Source organism: Cygnus atratus, chromosome 12 (genome assembly GCF_013377495.2).
Source record: "Cygnus atratus isolate AKBS03 ecotype Queensland, Australia chromosome 12, CAtr_DNAZoo_HiC_assembly, whole genome shotgun sequence".
Taxonomy (NCBI): Eukaryota; Metazoa; Chordata; class Aves; order Anseriformes; family Anatidae; genus Cygnus; species Cygnus atratus.
The window spans coordinates 14,072,567-14,092,919 of NC_066373.1; the positions used below are offsets into that span (position 1 = coordinate 14,072,567).

A 20,353-nucleotide genomic window follows, 5' to 3' on the forward strand; every position below is an offset into this window, starting at 1 on the left:
GCAGCATGTTGTTCCAGCTGGGGGGTTGTTTTCAAAGCCCCATCATTTTTTTGTGCACGCTCGGCTTACAGGCAGGAATCTGCTCCTGCAGAGCCACAGCACTTCCTCTCCAGTGAGCCATTTCCCGAATTTCGGATGGAGGGGAATCCATTACATTGTTTAAAGGCAAGGGAAGAAAAAAAAAAAAGTTTTGTTGGAAATGGATGTAACAGAGAGCGAGGAAGGTCACAAGGGCCAGGCAGCCTGGGAATGAGCTGGTTCGAAGCCCTTGGATTTGCTTGCCTTTGTTTCGGGGTGAGAACATTTCATTTTGCCAGCTCTCGTCCAGCTCTCCAGTGATGTCATATCCAGATTACTCAGTAGATGAGACCTTTGGAGTACTACAGCAGGCAAACAGTGTTTGTTTATATAGCTTTATCTTTTTCTCAGACACTTGCTTCTGCATCTTCCTGAAAACAGTTTATTTATGTGTATTTATATTTTCAGGAACAGGAACTTACTTATGTCAGCCTCCAGATTACAGCCACACGAAGTACACAATGGCACGTCCATCTGTCCAGAGCTCCTCAGAGTGGCCTTGGGCTGCCTTTTGCCAAGCCAAGAGGATCACGCACGGGGAGTGCTGGAGACCCACATTGCTCTCTCGCTCCTTTCTTTAAAAGAATAAAGGTTTGTGTTAAAAGGATAGAAACCAAGGGGTGATGAAAAGGCTGGCTTGTAGCAGTTCACCTCCGGTGCACCTAAAATACACCACCTCTATGGAGTGCCCTGGGAAATCAGGAGCAGAAGTCAGCCACCTGCTCCACAGTATCCATTTGAAGCATAGAAATTTGGGATTTCCGTTTTCCCTTGGGGGGCAATGCCAGCGAAATTTGGGGAAGTTTGCTGAAAATTTTACTGAAAAAGGGGAAATGCTTTCTGCAAATTCGCTCACCAGGTCTGTTGTTGGAGAGAGGCAGCAGATCAGATGGAGGCTTTGCTGTTCCCGTGGGGATGCCTGCTGCCCAGCATGCCCCTGGGGAACCACAGCCATGAGCGGACTCAGCACCACTCACTGGGGACTTTCTTTGCTTCTTAAAAACACAGTTTCATCAAAACCAGGATTATGCAGGCAAGAAACCAGATCTGGCAAAACACAAAGCTGGAAGGGGAAACGTTAGCCAAAAAAAGGGAACCAAAAGTCTGCTCCAAAATCCCAGAGGTCACAGCATTTCCCACGGTGTCAGAACACTGAGACTGAGGCTCTGGCATAAATCCCTGATCAAACACTGGTTTTCTATTTCTATTGGAAATTTCCTCCATTTCTGTTGGAAAGTTTCTGAAATTTCTTACTTCCATCTCTGTGTATGACAGACGGAGTACTTTAAAGCTGTATTTTCCAGCTGGGAAAGCACTGAGCTGTATACTTCTTACTATAATACATTTGATCAGGTCACTGTATTGCCTGGTGCCTGATTTAACATGTTGCCTTAATTCAGCTTCTTAAGCCAGCTCAGTTGTATTCCAGCCAGCAAAACCACTGCCAAGTTGTTCACACTCGTGAGAAATCCCCTTTTGCACAAACTTTGCAAAAGTGAGGTATGGGGGATGCAGTGTTTTTGCAGTCAGGTCACTTGGGGTGGTGTGAATCACGTGTAATCCATTCATACCAAACAATTCCCTCTCCCAGCTCCTGTGCCTCATTGCTTATTAGTCACCTTAATTCCCTGGGCAGCTGCCAGAGATGCTGTGATGAGGGCAGCCTTTACAGGAAAGCCGATAGAGCAGCCCCTGCGAAGAGGAGTTTGGCAAACAGGTGCTGGAAAGGGCTCAAGGAAAACTTTGATTGCAACATTTGGGCTTACAATCAGGGGAAGCTTGTGGACATAAGCTATTTTTAAGCGACTTCTGGCTAGAGGCTGTACAGAAATGGCACACTCCATGGTGGCTGTGCAAGGTTCAGCCCCAAAGGGGAGATCAGACACAGAGGAGCACACAAGCGGTGCCCGGGGCGTGCATTGCCCTGCCAAGCTGTGCAGAAAGCATCAGCCACAAAAGCCCCTTAGCCTCGACCTACAGCACATCAGCATCTGCTGCAGACACCTCGTTTCCCAGGCTGTGGTTTGATAGAGCAGCAAATCCAGCCCTGGCATCCCAATGAGCAGATTAAAATAAATAATTACCAAAAAGAAAATAAAATGCAGCTGCACAACACAAGGGATTCACATGGTATAAACTTGCCAACAGTTCATATTTGCCTAGAAACAACACCGATAAGTTAGCTTTGTGCAGCTTGGCTTGCTGTCCCTTCTTTTTGCAGCCCTGCAAGGGCGGCAGCATCCCACCTGCAGCCCTGAGCACCTTGCACTAGGGGCAATGCCCCTGCCTGGCCGAGTGAGGCAAAATGTCTCTTGCTGCCTTTGAGATGCAACATCAAGGGTTTTTCAGCCCAAAGGAGCATGAAAGATGCCCTGCACCTGCAAGGCCAAAAGGCAAATCCTCCCCCTGCAAGCCACCAGTCCCGAGGCAGGAGGGCAGCTGCCGCCTTTGCTTTTTGCCTCTATTTCCAAAGACCTCCAGCTGCCAGGCAGGGTGAGCGGAGCATTACCACCTGGCCCAGCCAAATTTCACAGCAAATGGGAAGACAAACCTCTCCCCCCACCTCCTCCACCCCTCTTTAGCCCGTCATGATGCCCCTCGTGCAGCTTTTCTTGCCATTTTCTCCTTGCTGGATGAGGGAGCATAGCCCCTGTGTCCTCTTTGGTCCCCAGGCAGGATGGTCCTGCAAGGGATGGGCTGAATTTGGTGTTTTTCTGGGGTAATAAATGGTAATAAATGTTTCAATTTAAACATTAGGATCTAATAAAAGCAAGGGGATGCTGAAGGTGGATGCCCCAGAAGCTGCAAGGGATGGGCTGAGTCTGGTACTCCCAGCACGTTTAAATTGTAAAGTCCAGTTATTACCCCAGAAGAACAGCCAGGATTTTTTTATTTTTTTTTCCTGACTTACAAGTTCCTGGCTTTTTCAGCTGAAAGATATATGGGTCAGTTCATGAGCCTTGAAAGTTATCCGTCCCTCTGAGACCTCTGCTGACTTCGAGTTACGGTAATACTGGATACTGGGGTATTAATGCCAAGTTGCAAATGAGGTTTGCTCTGCTGGGCCAGCTCTCCAGAAGAAATGTATGTTTTAGGCCTGAAACTGTGCCTGTGGTCTCATAAAAAAGCGTGGCTCTCCTGGTTCACCAGTTTTCTATTTCGTTGCCATTAAAGGAGTGATCTCGTCCTGCCCTTTGGTCGTCCTCTGCTCTGTGTTTGCCTCCCTGGCAAAGCGCTCAGTGGGCTATAAAAGTGCAGCTCCAGCTTGGAGCCTTACCCAATATTAATACCCTCAAATCCACAGCTTGCCGCCAGCAGTAACTTTACACGCTTGCAACCCCTTTCCAGACCTATTGCAGCATCTCACCACCCCTAGCTCGCCTTTAACCACTATTTCACCCCGCAAATTCCCCTGACCTGGCCCTGCTCTGACACCGCAGCCTGTATTTACCTGCCACAGGTCGCTGGGCTGCAACCAAGCGGCCCGGATGCGTCCCGCTTCCCAAAGGTGGCTCCTGCGGTTATTTCGCCAGCCCCTTTCCAGTGAGCCCAAGATGTGGAAATTCACCTGCGGGGGAAATATCTTAAATAAATAGTGCTTTCACCTCACAGGCAGGGTTTCCTGGCTGGTGGCGGTGCTGGTTACTGAGCAGGGTCACACTCCCCGTGCGTTTTGCCTGACTCGGGGTTCCCCACCCTTTCCCTCTGCTCCAGTGTGGCCGTAAAATCAGACAGAGCCAACAGCAGCGCTTCCAAGTCGTGACTGCAAAAATCAGCTGGAAAACGAAATCCACGCTGCTTCTTTTGCAGAAAGGCAGGGAAGCTGTCTGTGCAGCCCCTCTCCTCTGTGCTAGTGGGGCTCTGGGCAAGGTGCTGGATGGGTGTCCGTATGGAGCAGGAGGGCACATTCATATGGCAAAATGCCCCAAGGTGTTTTGCTTCTCACTTGGAGAAGAATTCCTCTGCCTCTGAGCTCTGCAAGGATCCAGGTTTGGTCCTCAGGGCTTGTTCCCAGAGCAAGGCAACTCCTCCTGCACAGCAGATCTGTGCAGATTTCGTGGCTCTGGCAGGAGGCAGGACTTGCTCAACGACAGCAAAATAATAATAACAAAATTTGCTTTCCCCTCTCTTATTCCTCACTCGGCCACTCTGTAGCCAAGAGCTTGCTTTTACCCTCATGGCTTGCTTCAGAGCCCTGCAAGGCAGAGGCAGGCTTGGCTCCAGCTTGCAGCCCCTCGTGCTAGCAGAGCCCCCCATGCTCTGTCCCCACATCCCCCCCGTTGCATGCAGCTTGGCACAACCCCAGCAGCTGTCAGCTAAGCCGCAGTGATCAGCAGTGCTCTGGCTGGTGGCCTGCCCAGCTGGGAAATAAAGCGGCTTCTTCCAAGCCACCATGATCTGCAAAAGTCTGACAGCTCTCTAAGGCTCTCAGTAAGTCTGAGACTTACGCAGTCGTCGGACTTGCCATCTGCCCTAATGCTCTACAGACCTTTTAAACAAAGTGGTCTGGCCAGGACGTGGCTGGATTTAGTCCTGTACTCAACGAACGACAGAAACGTGGCCAAAAAGTGAAGGCCGAACAACCAAATTTGTCCCCAAGACTACTCTACTGAAATAATTTCAATCCATGTATATATATAAGGTGGCTCTTTTTAAAGAAATGAGCCCTTCTAAAAAGCAAAAACTCACAATGAACATGCTCCAACATCTCCTAAGTCCTTCACCAAAGCAAAAAGTCAAAGCAGTAAGTTTGTTAGTACAAAGAAAATTGCACAATGAGGTACCTGGGTTCAGACTTGTACAGTCATTTCTGCCACACCCGCAAGTGTGTTTGTTTAAATCACACCAGCCTTGACTACAAGGGCTCACCAGTACAATTATTAAAAACAAAACAAAACAAAAAAAAAATAAACAAAAACCCAACAGTTTTCTTTTTTATCTTGTTGATAAAGTCTTCAAATCCTTGTTTCTGTTCTGGCAACAGAAGTTTCCACTGCTCCTGGTACCAGTGGGTCTCCAGAGCTTGCTCTGCAGATACAAAAGCTGGGGATGGAGCAGGTTGGGGAGGGAACCAAAGGAGGCTGAGCAGCCCCAAAGGACAGAAAATGTGTGCCTGACATTGAGGGCTTTCTGATGCCCTGGGTTTTCTTGAGATCCCCTCTTGGTGGCAACCAGAGGTGTGAATAAAGCCCCAGAAACCTGCTCTATCTGAGCTGAGCAATGAGAGAGCTTCTTGAGGTTTCCCAGCCTGACCTGCTCCAGCCACTGCGGCTGCAGAAGGCTCCTGCTGGGCAGCACAGAGAGGACGCTGAAGGACAAGCAGAGCAGTCTCCAACTTCAAATAACTCACCAAGGTAACCTCCAGGCTGGACTGTGCATGCAGCAATGGAAACAGCACTGAAAGCATTGCACCTCGCAAAGCTGTGCCACTGCCGCAGGAGGAGCGCAATGTGCAGGAGGCCCAGGAGGAGACTTTTTTATTTTCTGGTCCTGTCACATGCTGCAGGTCAAGGTTATAATGCACGGATGAAGCCCACACGTAACAAAGCAGCTACCTATTGACTCTCACAGCCAGTGTTTTGGAACAATAATTCATATTTGTCTCCCTGGCTACAGGGAGCTGAATGGCAGCCTGGATTAGCACTGTGCACTCCTGCCCTGACAACTTTTTATGGTTGATGAGTGAACCACTGCTTCACTCACGAGTTCTGCTGCTCTGACAGCCCTCCAGGGCAGAACATAGGATATTTTCTAAGCACCAGTTATGAAAAATCGCTTCCCTTACCAGTCCTACACAGAGCAGGAAAGCCAGCTATTTAAGATGCAGTAACCGAAGTCCCCTGACGTAGGCACTGGCTGCTGCCCTAGATAGGATCGCCCCTGTACAGGGGAAATTAGATCGCAGTAACACAACGCTGGGTACAGGAACAATCAGCATGAGCACTGACTTTGACTCCAGCGATGGGAAGAGCAGCAACTCACTTGAAACCAGCCTGAACTCCCTTATCCCCAGTATGTTCTGATGCCCCTCAATGTTTTTAAGCTGCCCTTTAGCTTTTGTTCTCTGGTTCATCCACTTCTGATGCAGGAATTTGAGACCTGACCACAAATGTTATTTTTAGAAAGGTGAACACTGATTGTTTATTGATTTTTCTTTTTTTCCTAGCAAAGGTGAGCTGCTGGGAAGGAACAGCATAATCCTGGAAGCCCACAGTGCCCTAGCATCGTGAAGGAATGAGTTACAAGGTGAGGAAGATGGGCAGCTTCCCTCATGGCTCAGGAGGACCATGAAGGCACCTCTCCTTTAACTGCAGTAGCATGAGGCAATTAGACTAGCACCATTAAAATAAATGGTGCTAACATATTTAAATAAAAAATTCTCAAAAAAAATAATGGTCAAACATTGAATGGGGGGCCCAAAGAAATGGTGGAGTCTCCATCCTGGGAGTCATGGAAAGCTTTCCCTGACGAGGCACTGAGTAACTGTGTCTAACTCCAAACCTCAGCCTGTGTTAGTGGGGTCGAAAGTGAGCCCTTTAAATGTCCCTTCCAATCTAAACAATAACTTACTTGACTAGGCCTTGATTTGGGATCTCTCCCAAGAGAAGACACTAGGTAACAGGAAAGATCTGAAATCTCCTCGGCAAGAACAAATTACTTGGCAAATAGCTTGCTTTTGTAGCATTGTTTAGCCTCACAAAAAGGGAGAGGATGCTTTAGGGTAGTGTCTACAAAGGTACTCCAACCTGCTGGGCAAAGATACACAGAAAACAAATCCCGTGTTGAGCTCTTAGGGAGGGGAATGAGGCAAGGTTCAACGGGCACAAACCACATCCTGATGTCTGCCAGGAAGCTGATGGAGAATAGTTCATTAGATTTTTGTCTTGGTCAGAGATTTAAAGTCAGACTTAAAAACAAACAAGCTGAAAATAAGTCTGAAATCACTTTATTGAAAAACATTTCATACAAGTCAGTGGTAACGACATTCAGGAGTGATACAGCAACACTGCAGACAAGCTCCTTACACATCTCCCTGCACAATTTGAAGAGGATTCTTTTAAGAACAGCCACATACACAGCTTTCCAGAGATATGTGCAGCATCCTGTCACATCAGCAAGTTTCAGTACAACACAAGGAGCAGAGTGTCTTTACATTGAATAAGATTAGCTGTAACTCCTAGGAGAGGTACACAAGGCCTTGTAGGTCTGTTGAGAATGCTGTTGGCAACATAAGGCACCATTTCCACCCATCCCAGCTCATTCAAAACACTGACTGAAAGCCTGTAGGAAGATGCTTTGCTAGAAATTTTTTTTTTAGAAAAATCAGTATAAAAATCATACTATTTACCATAAACCATCAGAAAGTGACTGTGCCATTTCCCCTTAATACACAACATTATTAGAAGATGACATTACATTAGAAATTCACACGACAGTACACAACTTATTGCTTCTCTCTGAAATCCTCTGTGCAGCAGAAGCCCCACACAGGACCTCAGCAGAACTTCAGGACAGAGCAGTAGCTCCCCTTCAGTCCTGCTGTCTCTACAGCAGCTGCCAGGAATTTGGCCATCGCATTTTAGGAGTTAGTAAAAAGCTGCAAGATGGCAAACCAGATTTTTGTGAGTCAGTACCATCACTTCCCCAAAGGGAAAAAAAAAATCACAGAAATTTTTTGAATAAAAAGATATTAGATATTACATGTTGCTGGTGTTGTCAGTGAGATAATACAGTTTTGACGCTGTTTCTGTGCCAGTTTATTTGCAGAATACCACTTCTTTCAGTGAATTCTGGTCTAATAAGAACATATAGCTGAGCCACAGGAGCAACCAGAAACAGATTGGCTTGCTTTGTTTCATCACAAACACTGTAAGACTGACAGACTCAGGGCTGTCAGCAGGCTGGCTGGAAATAATTGACTTTGATTGTTTCCCAATTCAATTTTCAGCAACCTGGAAGGTGTCAACATAGAAGAGCAATCACTAGCTTGCCCCCCGCCTCTCCAGGCACAAGATTCAATGCCCCTGCTGCCTCCACGCACAGCTGTGCAGGAAAGGAGCTGAATCCCCATGGACTAAAGGTACTGCCATGAGTGAAACCCACTCCAGTTGGTGACTTAATCTTCCCGAATAACTCAGTAACTCTCCACAGAACCTTGGAGAATACCAGGAGTGGGCTTCACATTTGAGGATGTACATATCAGATTCTCTAAGAAAACAGTAGTAACCCATTCAGACACTGTTAGCACAGGGGGGCTTTTTTGTTAGGGGGGATTTTTGTTTGCTTTCTTTGAGAGAGAGCTGGCAGCAGCCAGAGCCCCTCCCTGCACAAAGCGTACAAAGTTATCTCCAGCTAGAGGTCCCAGGGCATAAAGCCCTTTCTCCTGAGTGCATTCATAGGTGAATGGGTCAACATCTATGGGATTCCTCTTGGGATTGACTGGTTGGTCACTGTCCATTGCCAAATAAATGCCATTATTTGGCAGAAATGAGAGGTTGGGATTTGAACCAGTTAGAACAAGAGCCATGGAAATTTTGTAAGCTTTCTGGTAGCCATTCTTGTCTTGAAAGATGCATTTCTTGTCCTTGCCAAAAGATAGTACATGATGTTCAGGTAGGCTAACGTAACACTCATATGGCCCAGCACAAGCAGCTGACTGTTCTTTCATCATCTGATGGACTTTGTGGTATTCAGGATACATCATTTTGGGTAGCTGGTTAAAAATAAGACCTGGATCACTGACTCGCCTCCGGAAAACATGAATTACTGGAATATTGCAGTGGTGAGCAAAGAGAATTGCATCAGCAGCTGTCAAACCAGCACCTACAATCAAGACTGGGTCTGACGTGATACCAATACTGTTGTTCTTCACTGCTTCCTCTAGGGCAGAGAGCTGGTGATGGACATAGGAAAGGTTCTCTCCCTTGACCCCCAGCCAAGTGGGACTATCGTATGTTCCAGTAGCCAAGACTACATTTTCTGCATAGATAGAGAAGGGCTCCTTGTCACCTTGGACAGTTTTGACAAATCCATCCACCTGAAAGACCTCCATACCCTCCTCAGTGAAGTTCCAGAGGGAGTCGCTCTTCTGCAGATCTTCCTGCATGTGGTTGGAGATGCCCTCTGCACTCACTTTCCTCACAGAGGTTACAACAGTCCCACATCTAAAGTTCTTCTGCAGCCCTTTCTTCATCACATAGTGTTGGTAGTATTGAGCAATGTCTTCTGCTGTGGCTCTGTTGTTTCTAAGGCCTCTGTAATATATTACAAACAAAGGTCAAGCAACAGTTAACTAAGACCCTGGAATTTCTCCCCTCTTCCACTGAATGTATCCTAGAGCCATCTATCCTGGCACTATCAGAGGAGACTTATCTAGTTTCCCTAACTTCAGCAAAGCTTTTTTCTGGTACATAGAGCTAGCAGTCAAGTCTGCAAGCTGTTGGACAAAGGCAAGTTACTAACATGAATCCCATCCCCAAAAAGTCCCCACCCCTAAAAACACAGTCACTCATTTGTGCCTTCCTCTCACGTGTTTCACTTCTATTCCATTATCAACTCCTTTAAGGTTTCAACATTGAGAGCAAAAGCACCTGAGAGACTGTGAAGCAGCTCAGATGATTATGCTTGTCATCAGGGACAGCAGTAGTAGACACAGAAGTCAGACACCCATGCCTTTTGCAAATATTTTCAGATGACCTCATGGTCATACTGTGATCATCGTGCCAGTGTGTGTTGAGAAGGACACATGGCAACCAGCACTCCGACTTTATCTGGAGTCACTTAATGCAGAATGGACTTTTGATGGGGAAAGTGACCTTTCTGTCAGCAAAATCATCCATGACAAATGGGCAGTTGCATTCAAGGAGTCCACTTCAGGTTCCCAAATAACCTCTGGATTTTTGAGAAAAAAATTATCAGACCATAGATATCTCACCTTTTCTTTTGCCTTAGCCAGTCTTTGAACTGGAGATCCGGGAGTCCCATCCATTCCCCTCTGCTCAGAGTAACCATAGAGCCCTCAATAGACTGGAACGAGAGAGTTAAACAGCTTTCAGTTATTTAATGTACAAAGTGAAATGTAACTCAAGTTTCAATAATGTCTCAGAACATGAGAAGTCAGTGATTTCATCTGATCCACTAGCATGGAAGAAACTATCCATGTTCTCCAAAGAGAACAAACTCTCTTGTTCCCCCTTACCCCTTTTAAACTCATTTCTTCATACACGTAAAATCAAACGTGGATGACCAGCACATTGGAGCACCTTTTGACTCCCCAGTCAACACCTCTGGCTATCCTACAGCATGCAGACCTAAGCAGCTAGGCTTTGATTCACTTACATGCCAGGCACCTCCAGGAGGGTTTCTGCCAAGGACCAGGTGAGGAATGGCTCTGTCAGTCTCGTGCCACCAAGTGAGGACAGATTCTGCTGTTCCACCAAAGTCTGTGTCTGGACGCAGAAGAGTATCAAACAGAAGAGACATGGGGCTGTGGGATCGTCCCTCCAAACCTTCAGACAGATACTCCAAATCCTGAAGAGACACAAATCACATGCTCAAAACGTGTGTCCTGGCAGGCAGCAGATTGCCTGTAACTGCAGCACTTCCAGTTAGTGCTTTTGGTGTTCTGTGAAGTTCATTTACTTGCATGCAGCCCGTTACTGCCTGAGGACTATCTCGAGGATCTTAGCAATGCAGGCACTTCATACAAGGGAGATTCGGATAAATAGAAGTACTTTGCTTAAGGCTTATTCTGTCTGCATACTTTGAAATTTCTGCCTATGTACTTCGAAACCTCAGATGAGTTCACCACTTGTAATTTACCCCTAGGGTGTTTCACTATAACGATACACTGAAAGCTTCTGCTAAAAAAGTATTTTCTTTAAACAAACCTGGTCCAAAATGGAGACATCTGGAGCCTCTTCTAGTTTCTTCTGAAGAATAGGATGAGGATGAAGAGACTCTCTTTTGAAGTAAGGGGTGTAGCCTGACAGCAAATATGAGAGACAGATTCCTGAAGGTCCATTCCCTAAAAATGGAAAATGGAGGAGATTTTTTAGGCCTGCAGACAGAGCAGCCCTTTAAAAAGTGTTTTTAATATCCAGATCAAATCAAAGTCACTGCTATGCATACAGGAGATTTTCTATTGTCAGAATACCAGTGACTGACCTATTGGATGCAGTTGGGGAAATCATTTTACCCTTGTGTCCCCTTTTACTCCTTAATTACATACATTTGCATTGCAAGGTTATGAATTTGCTTACACAAGCCACAGGCTAACCTCACCTGAAGGTTGAGGTCTCTGTCCTACTGACAAATTGAGTTACTGCTCATCGACTTCTTTAAAGGTCTGGAAACTGGTCACATGGTCACAGCTGGGCCTCAGCTGTCTTGGATATACATTTCCCATCTGTGTAGAGTGGTTCACTGTGCACAGGATATACAGGATGTCCAGAAAACAGTGACCAAAACAGCTCTGTTCTGTACAGTACGAAAAGCTGTATAATAAGGGATAGCTGGCAATAGTGGTTTGACTGACCACGTGAGGACACTTTCAGATTGGAACCAGCTCTACCATGGTACTGCAGGCAGCGTGTTAAGGAAGAAAAGTCTCTCTGCCATGCCAAGACAGCCCCTCAGAATACAGCACTTTGAACAGATTGCTGGAGAGCTGAAATCCTCTTGCCAGCCACTCGACAGACAGTGGAAAGTCTTGATCTGTGCGACTGAAGCCCAGCAAGAGTAGCCTGTGGAAAGATTTCACATGGCCATTCTCCAGTATGTTTAGTATTTTACAGTGTCTGCATAACTAGCCGTCAGCCCCTCTGGCTCAGCTTTGCTGCTTGCTGTGTGACTAATCACCATTACATAATGCAGTGACGATGTTGGGGAGGAGAGCTGAAGTGACAGAGCAGCCTGCAGCAGGTTGTGTTGACACAGTGCCCGTGCTGCGTGCGTGAATCACTGGAGCAAAGGCCACTTGGGGCATTTGAGATAGAGGGAGGCTCGGGCTGGAAAGCTAACAACGAGCTGAGCTATGTGAAGGGCAGCATGTGCCACAACTGGGGACAAAGTCTGCTGTACTGAGTGAGGACCAGCAGCTGTGGGTCAGTGTTTGGAATATTCCACTCACAGGAAGGTTTTCCAAAACCCACGGAAATTAAACAAAAACTAAGCTGCAGCTGCAGTAGAACATAACACTTTTGAACTTACTCCTTTGCTTTGGGATGTATGAGGAGGTTCCTGAACTGAGCTTAAGCACCCAAGTGCACAACACTGAGCAATCGATGCAGAGAATTTACTTTCTGAACCACAGTTAAGTTTGACATGGATGGTCACAAGCAGAGCTGCCTATTCCAGAAAGCACCTGCTTCCGTGAGGCTGCCAGTGCAGCAGCAGGAGCCTATGGGCTTCCCAGAGAGGGCTCTAGGGAAGCAACTGGAATCTGTATGTAATGTCCAGCTGCAGTGGAACAGCTGTGCTGCTTCAGTCCGACAGCCTGCCCATCCTGCACATCTTCACACCAGTGCTTCAGAGGCTTTAGGGACATCTCCACACTGGGTCCATGTTTAGACATTCTAGAGACCTCCCCTCTCACAAGGGACATAGTAAAGTTACTACATAACCTGCTTTCTAAACTGGTGAAAAGACACTGCTTTCTACCATTCTATTCAATTCTGCATAAAGTCAATGTACCTGACTTATACATGCCAAGAGATTTCTCATGCATTTAAAAAAAAAAAAATTCTATGAAAAGTTTCCAGAAACATTAACAGCATCTGGAGCACTTCCTAAGTAAATCAGACAGAACACAAAAGATCACACTCATCCCTCAAATCAAGCACTACAGAACATTAATCAATTTTCTGTGAAATTATTATCTCAGTGCAATGGTTGCTAACCCTTCTAAACACCCAACAGAAAAACCAGACCCACTGAACTCATGTCCAAAAGGCTACTTTTTCCTTTTCTTTTTGTTTTTAAAAAAAGGGTGTGTTTCAGGTTATTGAATAGCTGGTTCCCTACTTCCTACCATTCATTTTTGGTACTACAGGAAGTTTGACTGTCAGGCAAAGGAGGCAGAAATATTAGCCAGGGATTTCTGGTTTGAGTATCCAACACACGGAACAAAAGCTGAAGACAGCAAGTCCAAAGCAACAACAGCATCAGAGAACGTAGACAGGAGAAAACTTACCTATGATCACCACGGGAAGCAGCTTGAACCCACTCTTTTTCTGATGCCTGTTCAATATTGAATACATCTTCCTGTCTGAAAGCATTTAGGCCCAGAAATCAAACCTGTTAAAACAGAAGTTCTGAAACACTTGCTTGACAAAATTACATTATTGTCTATAGCCCACAGAAGGGGGCTGATCCAAATTATCTCCTTGCACTGTACACCGTCACATTATAGTTCCACCCTCAGGACAGGCCTACTCTTCTTTTCACCCTTTTCCCTCCCTAGAAGCTGAAGGATGATTCCCTGATTATATCACAGGAAAAGGAGAGGGCCCTTATCTTTCCCTACCACACATGAGTTTCGGTCCCTTCAGAACAGCTGGCAACATCAGTAACCCTTCGACTACAGTAACTGACATGTTGCAGCTTGCCAAAAAAAAAAAAATAAATTATCATGAACCCATTTGTATGTGCTTTTTATTCTGTAAAGTAGCTTGTGCATTTATTATGAGGGTAAGCAAATCTCACTCAAGACTTCTGCCCAAAGGCTGGAAATCTCTTGGCTGCATTTTCAAACACGTGCTGCTCAACGCCTAGAGGGCTTTTGTGAGAAGTGCTAATGCGGTTCCTGAACCTGAGGATGCCCTCTTTACTCATCTTCCAGAACACAGAGTTCTAAGTTTGAATAAGTAAATAGCAACAATTCTTTAAACAAAATATGTAACATTATCTTGGAGGCTAAGTTGTCATTAGAGTGGAACCTACAAAACACCTGATTTTGTCATGCAAATATTCAATGAGGAGTGAATCAAAGGTTTGTTGTGATTTTGTTCTTGGTGGTTTTCTTTTTTTGTTGTTTTTTCCATTCCTGCAGGGATCCCACCATGTTAAATAACTACTTCAGTTTTCCAGGGAATTAAACTACACTGTCACCAGTCCATGGAAGTCAGAAGTTACTTCTACCACTGTAAAATGGAGATTTTCAAAACCTACCAGAAGCTTTTATGTTATTCTACAGAGAATACCGCCTTGAGAAATATTATTCTCAGTTGGGAAAGTTAAGTCAGAATCCACTGAATGGTACGACTTTGTTCAGCAGGGCATGCTCTCCACACCCTTTCCAAGCACAGCAAGATATTTGGCAAGCGCACTGCACACTCCCATAAGGTCTGGCACATCACTGCCTCTGACACAAGTAGCGCAGCAGATGCCATCCTACGAGCGCAATGCTCCCCCTTTAAGCCTGACATTTATATCCCCAGCAGCTACGTTAATGCCGTAAGACCTCGGTGACTGAATGAGCAGGCAGGACCACAGTTAAATTTAGGATTTGAAGAATCCCAGGCTTCAGTAGGAGACTTGTGAGTGCATTTGCCTGCAAGGATGTGACAACTCCTTTGTGCACCAAGACAAAGGTGACTGAGAACTGCTTCAAGAGCACTGGGTTCATTTAAGTAGAGAGGCACTTAATAAGGCCTACATGTGGAATTTAAAACTAGCAGCTTTGTCGAAAGTGTGTATCACAGTTTAGTAACACCTACTAGTTGCCTACTACCACTTCACTAAGTCTTTCTCATGTGTTTTGCCTGAACCACATAAAAGACATAATAGCCATGTCTTTAATTCAAGTCATTTCAGGCATCTAACTTTAAAGGGAGTTGGAAACTTCATTTCCCAGCTTAGCTGTGACCCAAAGGTAGATGCATATACTCAGAAGACGAACTCTTCCATATGTTGCATCCATGTGAAGGCAGGCATCCACCCCTTAAGGCATACTTACCCCAACCCCAGTAGTGGCAGGAGCCCAGCCTAACTGGCCAAGTATTTCCCCAGCCTTCTGGGGTTAGTTCTGCCAAATGAGCCAAAACCTGCACTACCATCAGCAGATTGCAGTGTAAATCTGCCTGCAAATAGTTCCCCACCACAAAGCTCCAGAATTCAGCACGAGCACCCTTGATGTCCTGAGACACCAAAGGGACAGGATACCAGTGTGACCAGTAAGGTACCCACTCAAACCAGCATAAATCACAGTACTTATCTTACCTTTCCATGGTAACAAATAATTCCCTCTCCACAGCTGCACTACATAAGACAAGTTTTTTTTAATTTTTCCCAACATCTTTTATCTCTGTGAAACTACTGGGAACCTGAAAGGAAGAAGGAAGATCTCTGGAAGGGCTCTTCCAGGTTTCTGCTCCGTAGCAGTCTGCAGCAGCACGCACGGGAAGTCTGCACACACGCTGCAGGCAGCAGTAACCCAGCAACATCCGTGGGATTTTTGCTGGAAGCAAGGGCTGCCGAGCCAACCCAATCCTGCACAAGGCAACAGGTCCAGGAGAGCAAAGCCAATACAAGAGAGAACAAGCCCGCAAGCCTGTTTGTAAGACCTGGGCACAAGGTCGTGCTGTTGCATGCCAGTGCTTTCCTGGGGGATCCCAAAGGGGACAAAAAAGGCACAAGGTGGTAGAAGTCAGTCTGGAAGCCTTGTTTGCAGTGCAGGAAGGTTGCCTTGGCTCCCGGCCACTGCTCCATGCCACCCTACCCCACCCAGATAGAGTACAAAGCCAGCAGCCTCAGGCTCAGCGATAACTCCCCTCATTTCACCCTCCTCCTCCTCCGTTCTGTACCTTTTGATGCATGAAAAGGGAGCATTCACTGCAATTAAACCAAACTGTAATGGCTAGAGGAACACAATTGTTGTTCTGAGAAAATTCTTAGTCCTGTGCACATACATGACACTTTTTAGCCATGGTTTTACTCAAGATCTGGGTTCACAAAACCCCATTCTGACCATTTCAATGCTACATGCTTTGTTTCCCCAAGTTTTGACACCAGACAATTCTATCAACACAAGATTAACTGTCAGATGCTTCTGTTTATCCTAGCACGTCTCTATAAATGAAAAGCCCCATCCACATCCCAAAGCTGGCATTTCTATAATTTCTAATTAATTAATCTACTGCTTAGGAGAAAATGAACCAGATGCTGAACCTGTTAACAGCTATTCCCATCCTGTAGGCTAGCTGTTTGACTTCCGGTGGCAAAACTGTGCTCAAAGTGTCACAGGCTTTTCAGTTTCAGGCCAAGTGTTCACTTTCCCTGCCATTATAAGTAAAAGGGGATTATTTTTTCAGTTTCAGAATCAAGAGATTACATACACCTCAATCACCATACAGTTAATTCAGTGCAGCAGGTGAAAGCCTGTTCTTGCAGAGACTACTGGAAAGCGTACAGAACGCTGAAGTTCATTTCACATTCAGAGAGAGGCGGTTAACTAAATGCAACAAGAGAAAGCCTGAACTAGGATGGAACCCAAGACTCATCTCCTCATGCTTCTTTCACGTACGGTAGGCTGCTGGGCACTCACGTTTAGTCAGTTTAGTGACATTGATCACTGTTTTGGCTCCTGCTTCAGGTTTCCTACTTTAAATGGTTGTATCTTTCCTCCTCTTAATTTGAGAGCACGCTGCAAGCTCCACAATTCATCTCCTTGCTGCTTCCAAGCATTTCAGCATTGATGTGATGTTACATAATCGTTCTGGCTTGGAAAAACACCCAGCTCATCCTGGACCAGACTCTGCATACCTTCCCGACACAGCCTTAAGCCTGGAGGGACTATAACTCACAAAGCTGGTCAGTATGGCCCCTAGTGGTTCCAGGCTGCACAATTGAAATAGGTTTTAAGCAAGCAGAAAAAAAAGCAAAGATGAATTAACAAGGCAATGAAACTAAATCATCTTTAGTAGAAGTAAAAGGCCAAGTTACATCAGCCATTTGCAAGCAGCTCTCCCTAGAACATCGGTGGGACTTTTGCTCAAGTAAGGACCACTAAGCAGGGCCTCTATAGCACATGGGGAGAGTTCAAAAGAGCAGTGCAGTTAGCACATAAATAATGGAAGAGACTGAAAGTGCTACTGTGACACTTCGGTTTAAACAAGAACAATGCTAATGTAGAAATGCAACAGTTTCCTTCAGCTTGATTTCTTCATCAACCCATCCACTTCATCAGCAGCTATTTCAACTTAATCCATTAGTGCTTTTAACGAACAGAAATCCTAATAGTTTTTGAAGTTTACACTTTCCCAATAGCTTTTGAATTGTTCACTTTCCCACAGGTTTCAGGAGTTTTTTTCCCACCACTTGTGCTATCACTCTCATATGCAAAGCCAGAGTACCCCATAAAAACAATGTCTGTGGAAAAATTCAACTTTATGGTACATAAAAATAGTACCTCTTTCTACAAACACCCCTGTGATATTCTGAAAGCAATGTTACAATATGCAGGACAAACAGAACTCTCTATATTCACTTACAGCCTTCTTACCTTTAGCAGCAGGTCTGATGAGAAGTGAGATCTTTCTGAAAATGCCTGTACAGCCAGGAAAGCCAACCAGACTCCAAGCCTTGAATACTGCCTCTGCTCTAAGACAGCTGCTTAAATATAGTAGGCTACCAGCACTAAATGAGAGGTGGAGCCGAAATGAATGGAGGCGGAGCAAGGAAAATACTTATAAGCATGAGTCAGCAGGAATAGTTCCCTTCCCAGCTTGTGAATGAATGATGCAGAGTAACTTTCCTTAGTGATGTTAAGCTGACTCTATGACCACAGGAAAGGCAGGTTTATAGGAGCCATGTATGGTGGAAACACTACAATGAACAAATGCACTCATTTTTAATCTTCAGGGCAAATTAAAACCTGACATTTCATAAAATGCGACACTTCCTATGGCAGAACTGGGTTTTTCCTTCATAGCAAAAAAAGAAAGCTGATACAGTGGTAGCTCATGGAGGGAACAGGAGTGATAGGATACCACTGAGTGCTTGCTTTAGAACTGGAAAGAAATGGAAAGAACTTCTGTGATTACTTTCTTCCCACTTTGGACAGTGTTTGAGGTTTTAGTTTCACCTTATCAACACAAAGCAGTTAACACACCTGGGGACATGTATGAGACCCCTGAGAGCACTGGCAGAGCAGGGTGTCTCTGTAGAGGTCCTGTCACCTGGATGGCTGCGCTCAGAAGTGTAAGGTCACCCAGAGCCACCAGGCACTACTGTATTCAGTTACACCAACCAAAGTCAAGGAGATTAAATGGCACAGTAAATTCCTTACTCAATTCCTTCTACTTTTCCCATTTTTCTCTAGTATTTAATGTCATAATGCATTTCCTGTATCAGACAGTTTCTAAATAGCAGTTATCCTCCCTCCAAGGTTTTTAGTGGAAATAAAATTACAACCAAGTTAACTTCATCAGCATCTCTGGGGAACCTGATCCTACGTACTGCCAATCATCAACTTCCCACAGGGTTGTTCATCTTTCTTTCTTTTGTGCTAACGTCCATGGGAAGAAAAAAAAGCCAGCTGCTGACAGGACCAGGACAAGAAGAACTTGAACTGGACACACAAGAGACCTTGCTGTAAATTGTGGTGTGGTAAAATTCCAGCTGCAAATTACCATCTTGAAAGCAAAATAGAATTGCTTAAGTTCTTCTAGTTCAAAGAAAACAAGTTTAGAGACTAGATCTTATTCTAAGGATCCCTATCTGTCAGTGGCTCTTAAAATCAGGAGTCACTGCTTAGCTCTACACAGTATTAAAACTGTATCACCTTATAGAATTCAAAATTCATTTCACACTCAACACATACTGAGCTTAAGTATAAAGTGCTAAATAAGGACAGACATACAAGAGTTGTTTATTCAACAGAAGAGTATCTCCTGTTCTTGGTCCTCCAACCATGACCTCTTCTATACAGAAATCCCTAATCATAACTTTTATTTTTCATGTAATCATGGGAATTAAATTGCCTTACTTCTAAGAAGTTTCTCCTATACCTTGTAGATATATTGGGCCTGAAAATATAGAGCTCAGGTGTGTATATTTTTTCCTTCAGTGAAATACTCTTATAAACCTGCTGCATAATAGCAGTAAAATGACTAAGACAGCCTCCTGAGTAAAACTACGACAAAGGCTATAAAGCCACAACATACTAGGATTTTCATCCAAGGCATCTTACTCAGTTCAGTGGAATAATCAAGCTCGCTAAATTTGAAGTACAAATTAAACAAGTTTGTGCTGAAGTAGGTAGCTCACTTCAAGTAGTAAGTACTGTGTATCTTCATCTCTGAGACCATCTATTTTGAAGTTATGATCTCCAGGGAGCCAGAAGGACTACTGGTACTCAGCTAAGAGGTACTTTCAACAATGTGATACAAGAGATGAAAACAGCTCTTGAGAAAATTCTACGCTCTCAAGACCCACATCAAAGTAAGACAGAGTGCAATCTATTTTAATTACACCAGAATCACATTTTTAATAAATACAAAACCATTGTTTCATTTAAATTTTAACCAAATGATCCCTCTAGAAATCCAAATCACTAAATCCATATGTCAAAATGAAGGGGGTTTTTATTGTTTTTAAGGTCTCTTTCAAGTTGTCTGGGCCTTTATCCAAGGTAATATTTTCACAGTGCACTTATGTAACTCATACTGATTTTTTGACATGAGCAAAGGCTTTCAGATGTATTACCTAGATATATATTCATTGGCTGGTAACAAACGTGATCAGTATCAGTCAAGAAAAATTAAACTTCCAGAGAAACTAAGGCATTTGCTTGGTTAGGTGACTTAAAACTGTCCTGTTAGTAGGTTTTTCAAAAGCTATCTTTAATATAATGCAGTATCGCACGTCAAACATTTTAGAAGAAAGATGTTCCAGTCAACACTTGCCCATGGCATAGACACAATATGAAACCATACGATGGCTTGGCAGGCTTTATCAACAGTAAAAACAGGAATACTTCTTACGTGTACACATCTGCAGAAATAAAAATCGACCTCTATGTACAAGATGAGGTCCTCTTTTAATTTCCCACTAGGTTTAGGAAAATTAGAATCTCTTTAATATTACCACTGTGCAAGAAAGGCCAGGATGTCTTTTCAAAGCCACCAGTTCTACCTCATTGTTGCACACAGTAGAGTTCTTCACAGGAATGTGTTCAAATATGACATTTCACTGTCCTTTATTTGCTTGCACAATAGGACCATTAAATCTAGCAAGTTGGAGACTTTTTTTTATATAACTATCCTAACAAACATCA

The 20,353-nt window shown here is 44.6% G+C and overlaps 1 protein-coding gene across 6 annotated transcripts in view; it reads right to left on the reverse strand.

The window, feature by feature from the left end:
• Positions 1-7,008: 7,008 nt before the first annotated feature.
• OSGIN1 (oxidative stress induced growth inhibitor 1) overlaps positions 7,009-20,353 on the reverse strand; it is an 82,732-nt gene continuing 69,387 nt past the window's right edge. For 4 of the 6 annotated variants that reach the window (XM_050713217.1, XM_050713215.1, XM_035543453.2 and 1 more), the window contains 5 exons: positions 13,271-13,374; positions 10,968-11,104; positions 10,417-10,608; positions 10,013-10,104; positions 7,009-9,332 (listed from right to left, as the gene is read on the reverse strand). In XM_050713217.1, the coding sequence (XP_050569174.1) occupies positions 8,342-9,332; positions 10,013-10,104; positions 10,417-10,608; positions 10,968-11,104; positions 13,271-13,355 (1,497 nt within the window). In that variant the 5' untranslated portion in view covers positions 13,356-13,374 and the 3' untranslated portion in view covers positions 7,009-8,341. Of the gene's footprint in view, positions 9,333-10,012; positions 10,105-10,416; positions 10,609-10,967; positions 11,105-13,270; positions 13,375-17,578; positions 17,716-20,353 lie in introns of those variants that run through there. The other 2 variants (XM_035543452.1, XM_050713218.1) reach the window with 2 other exon arrangements.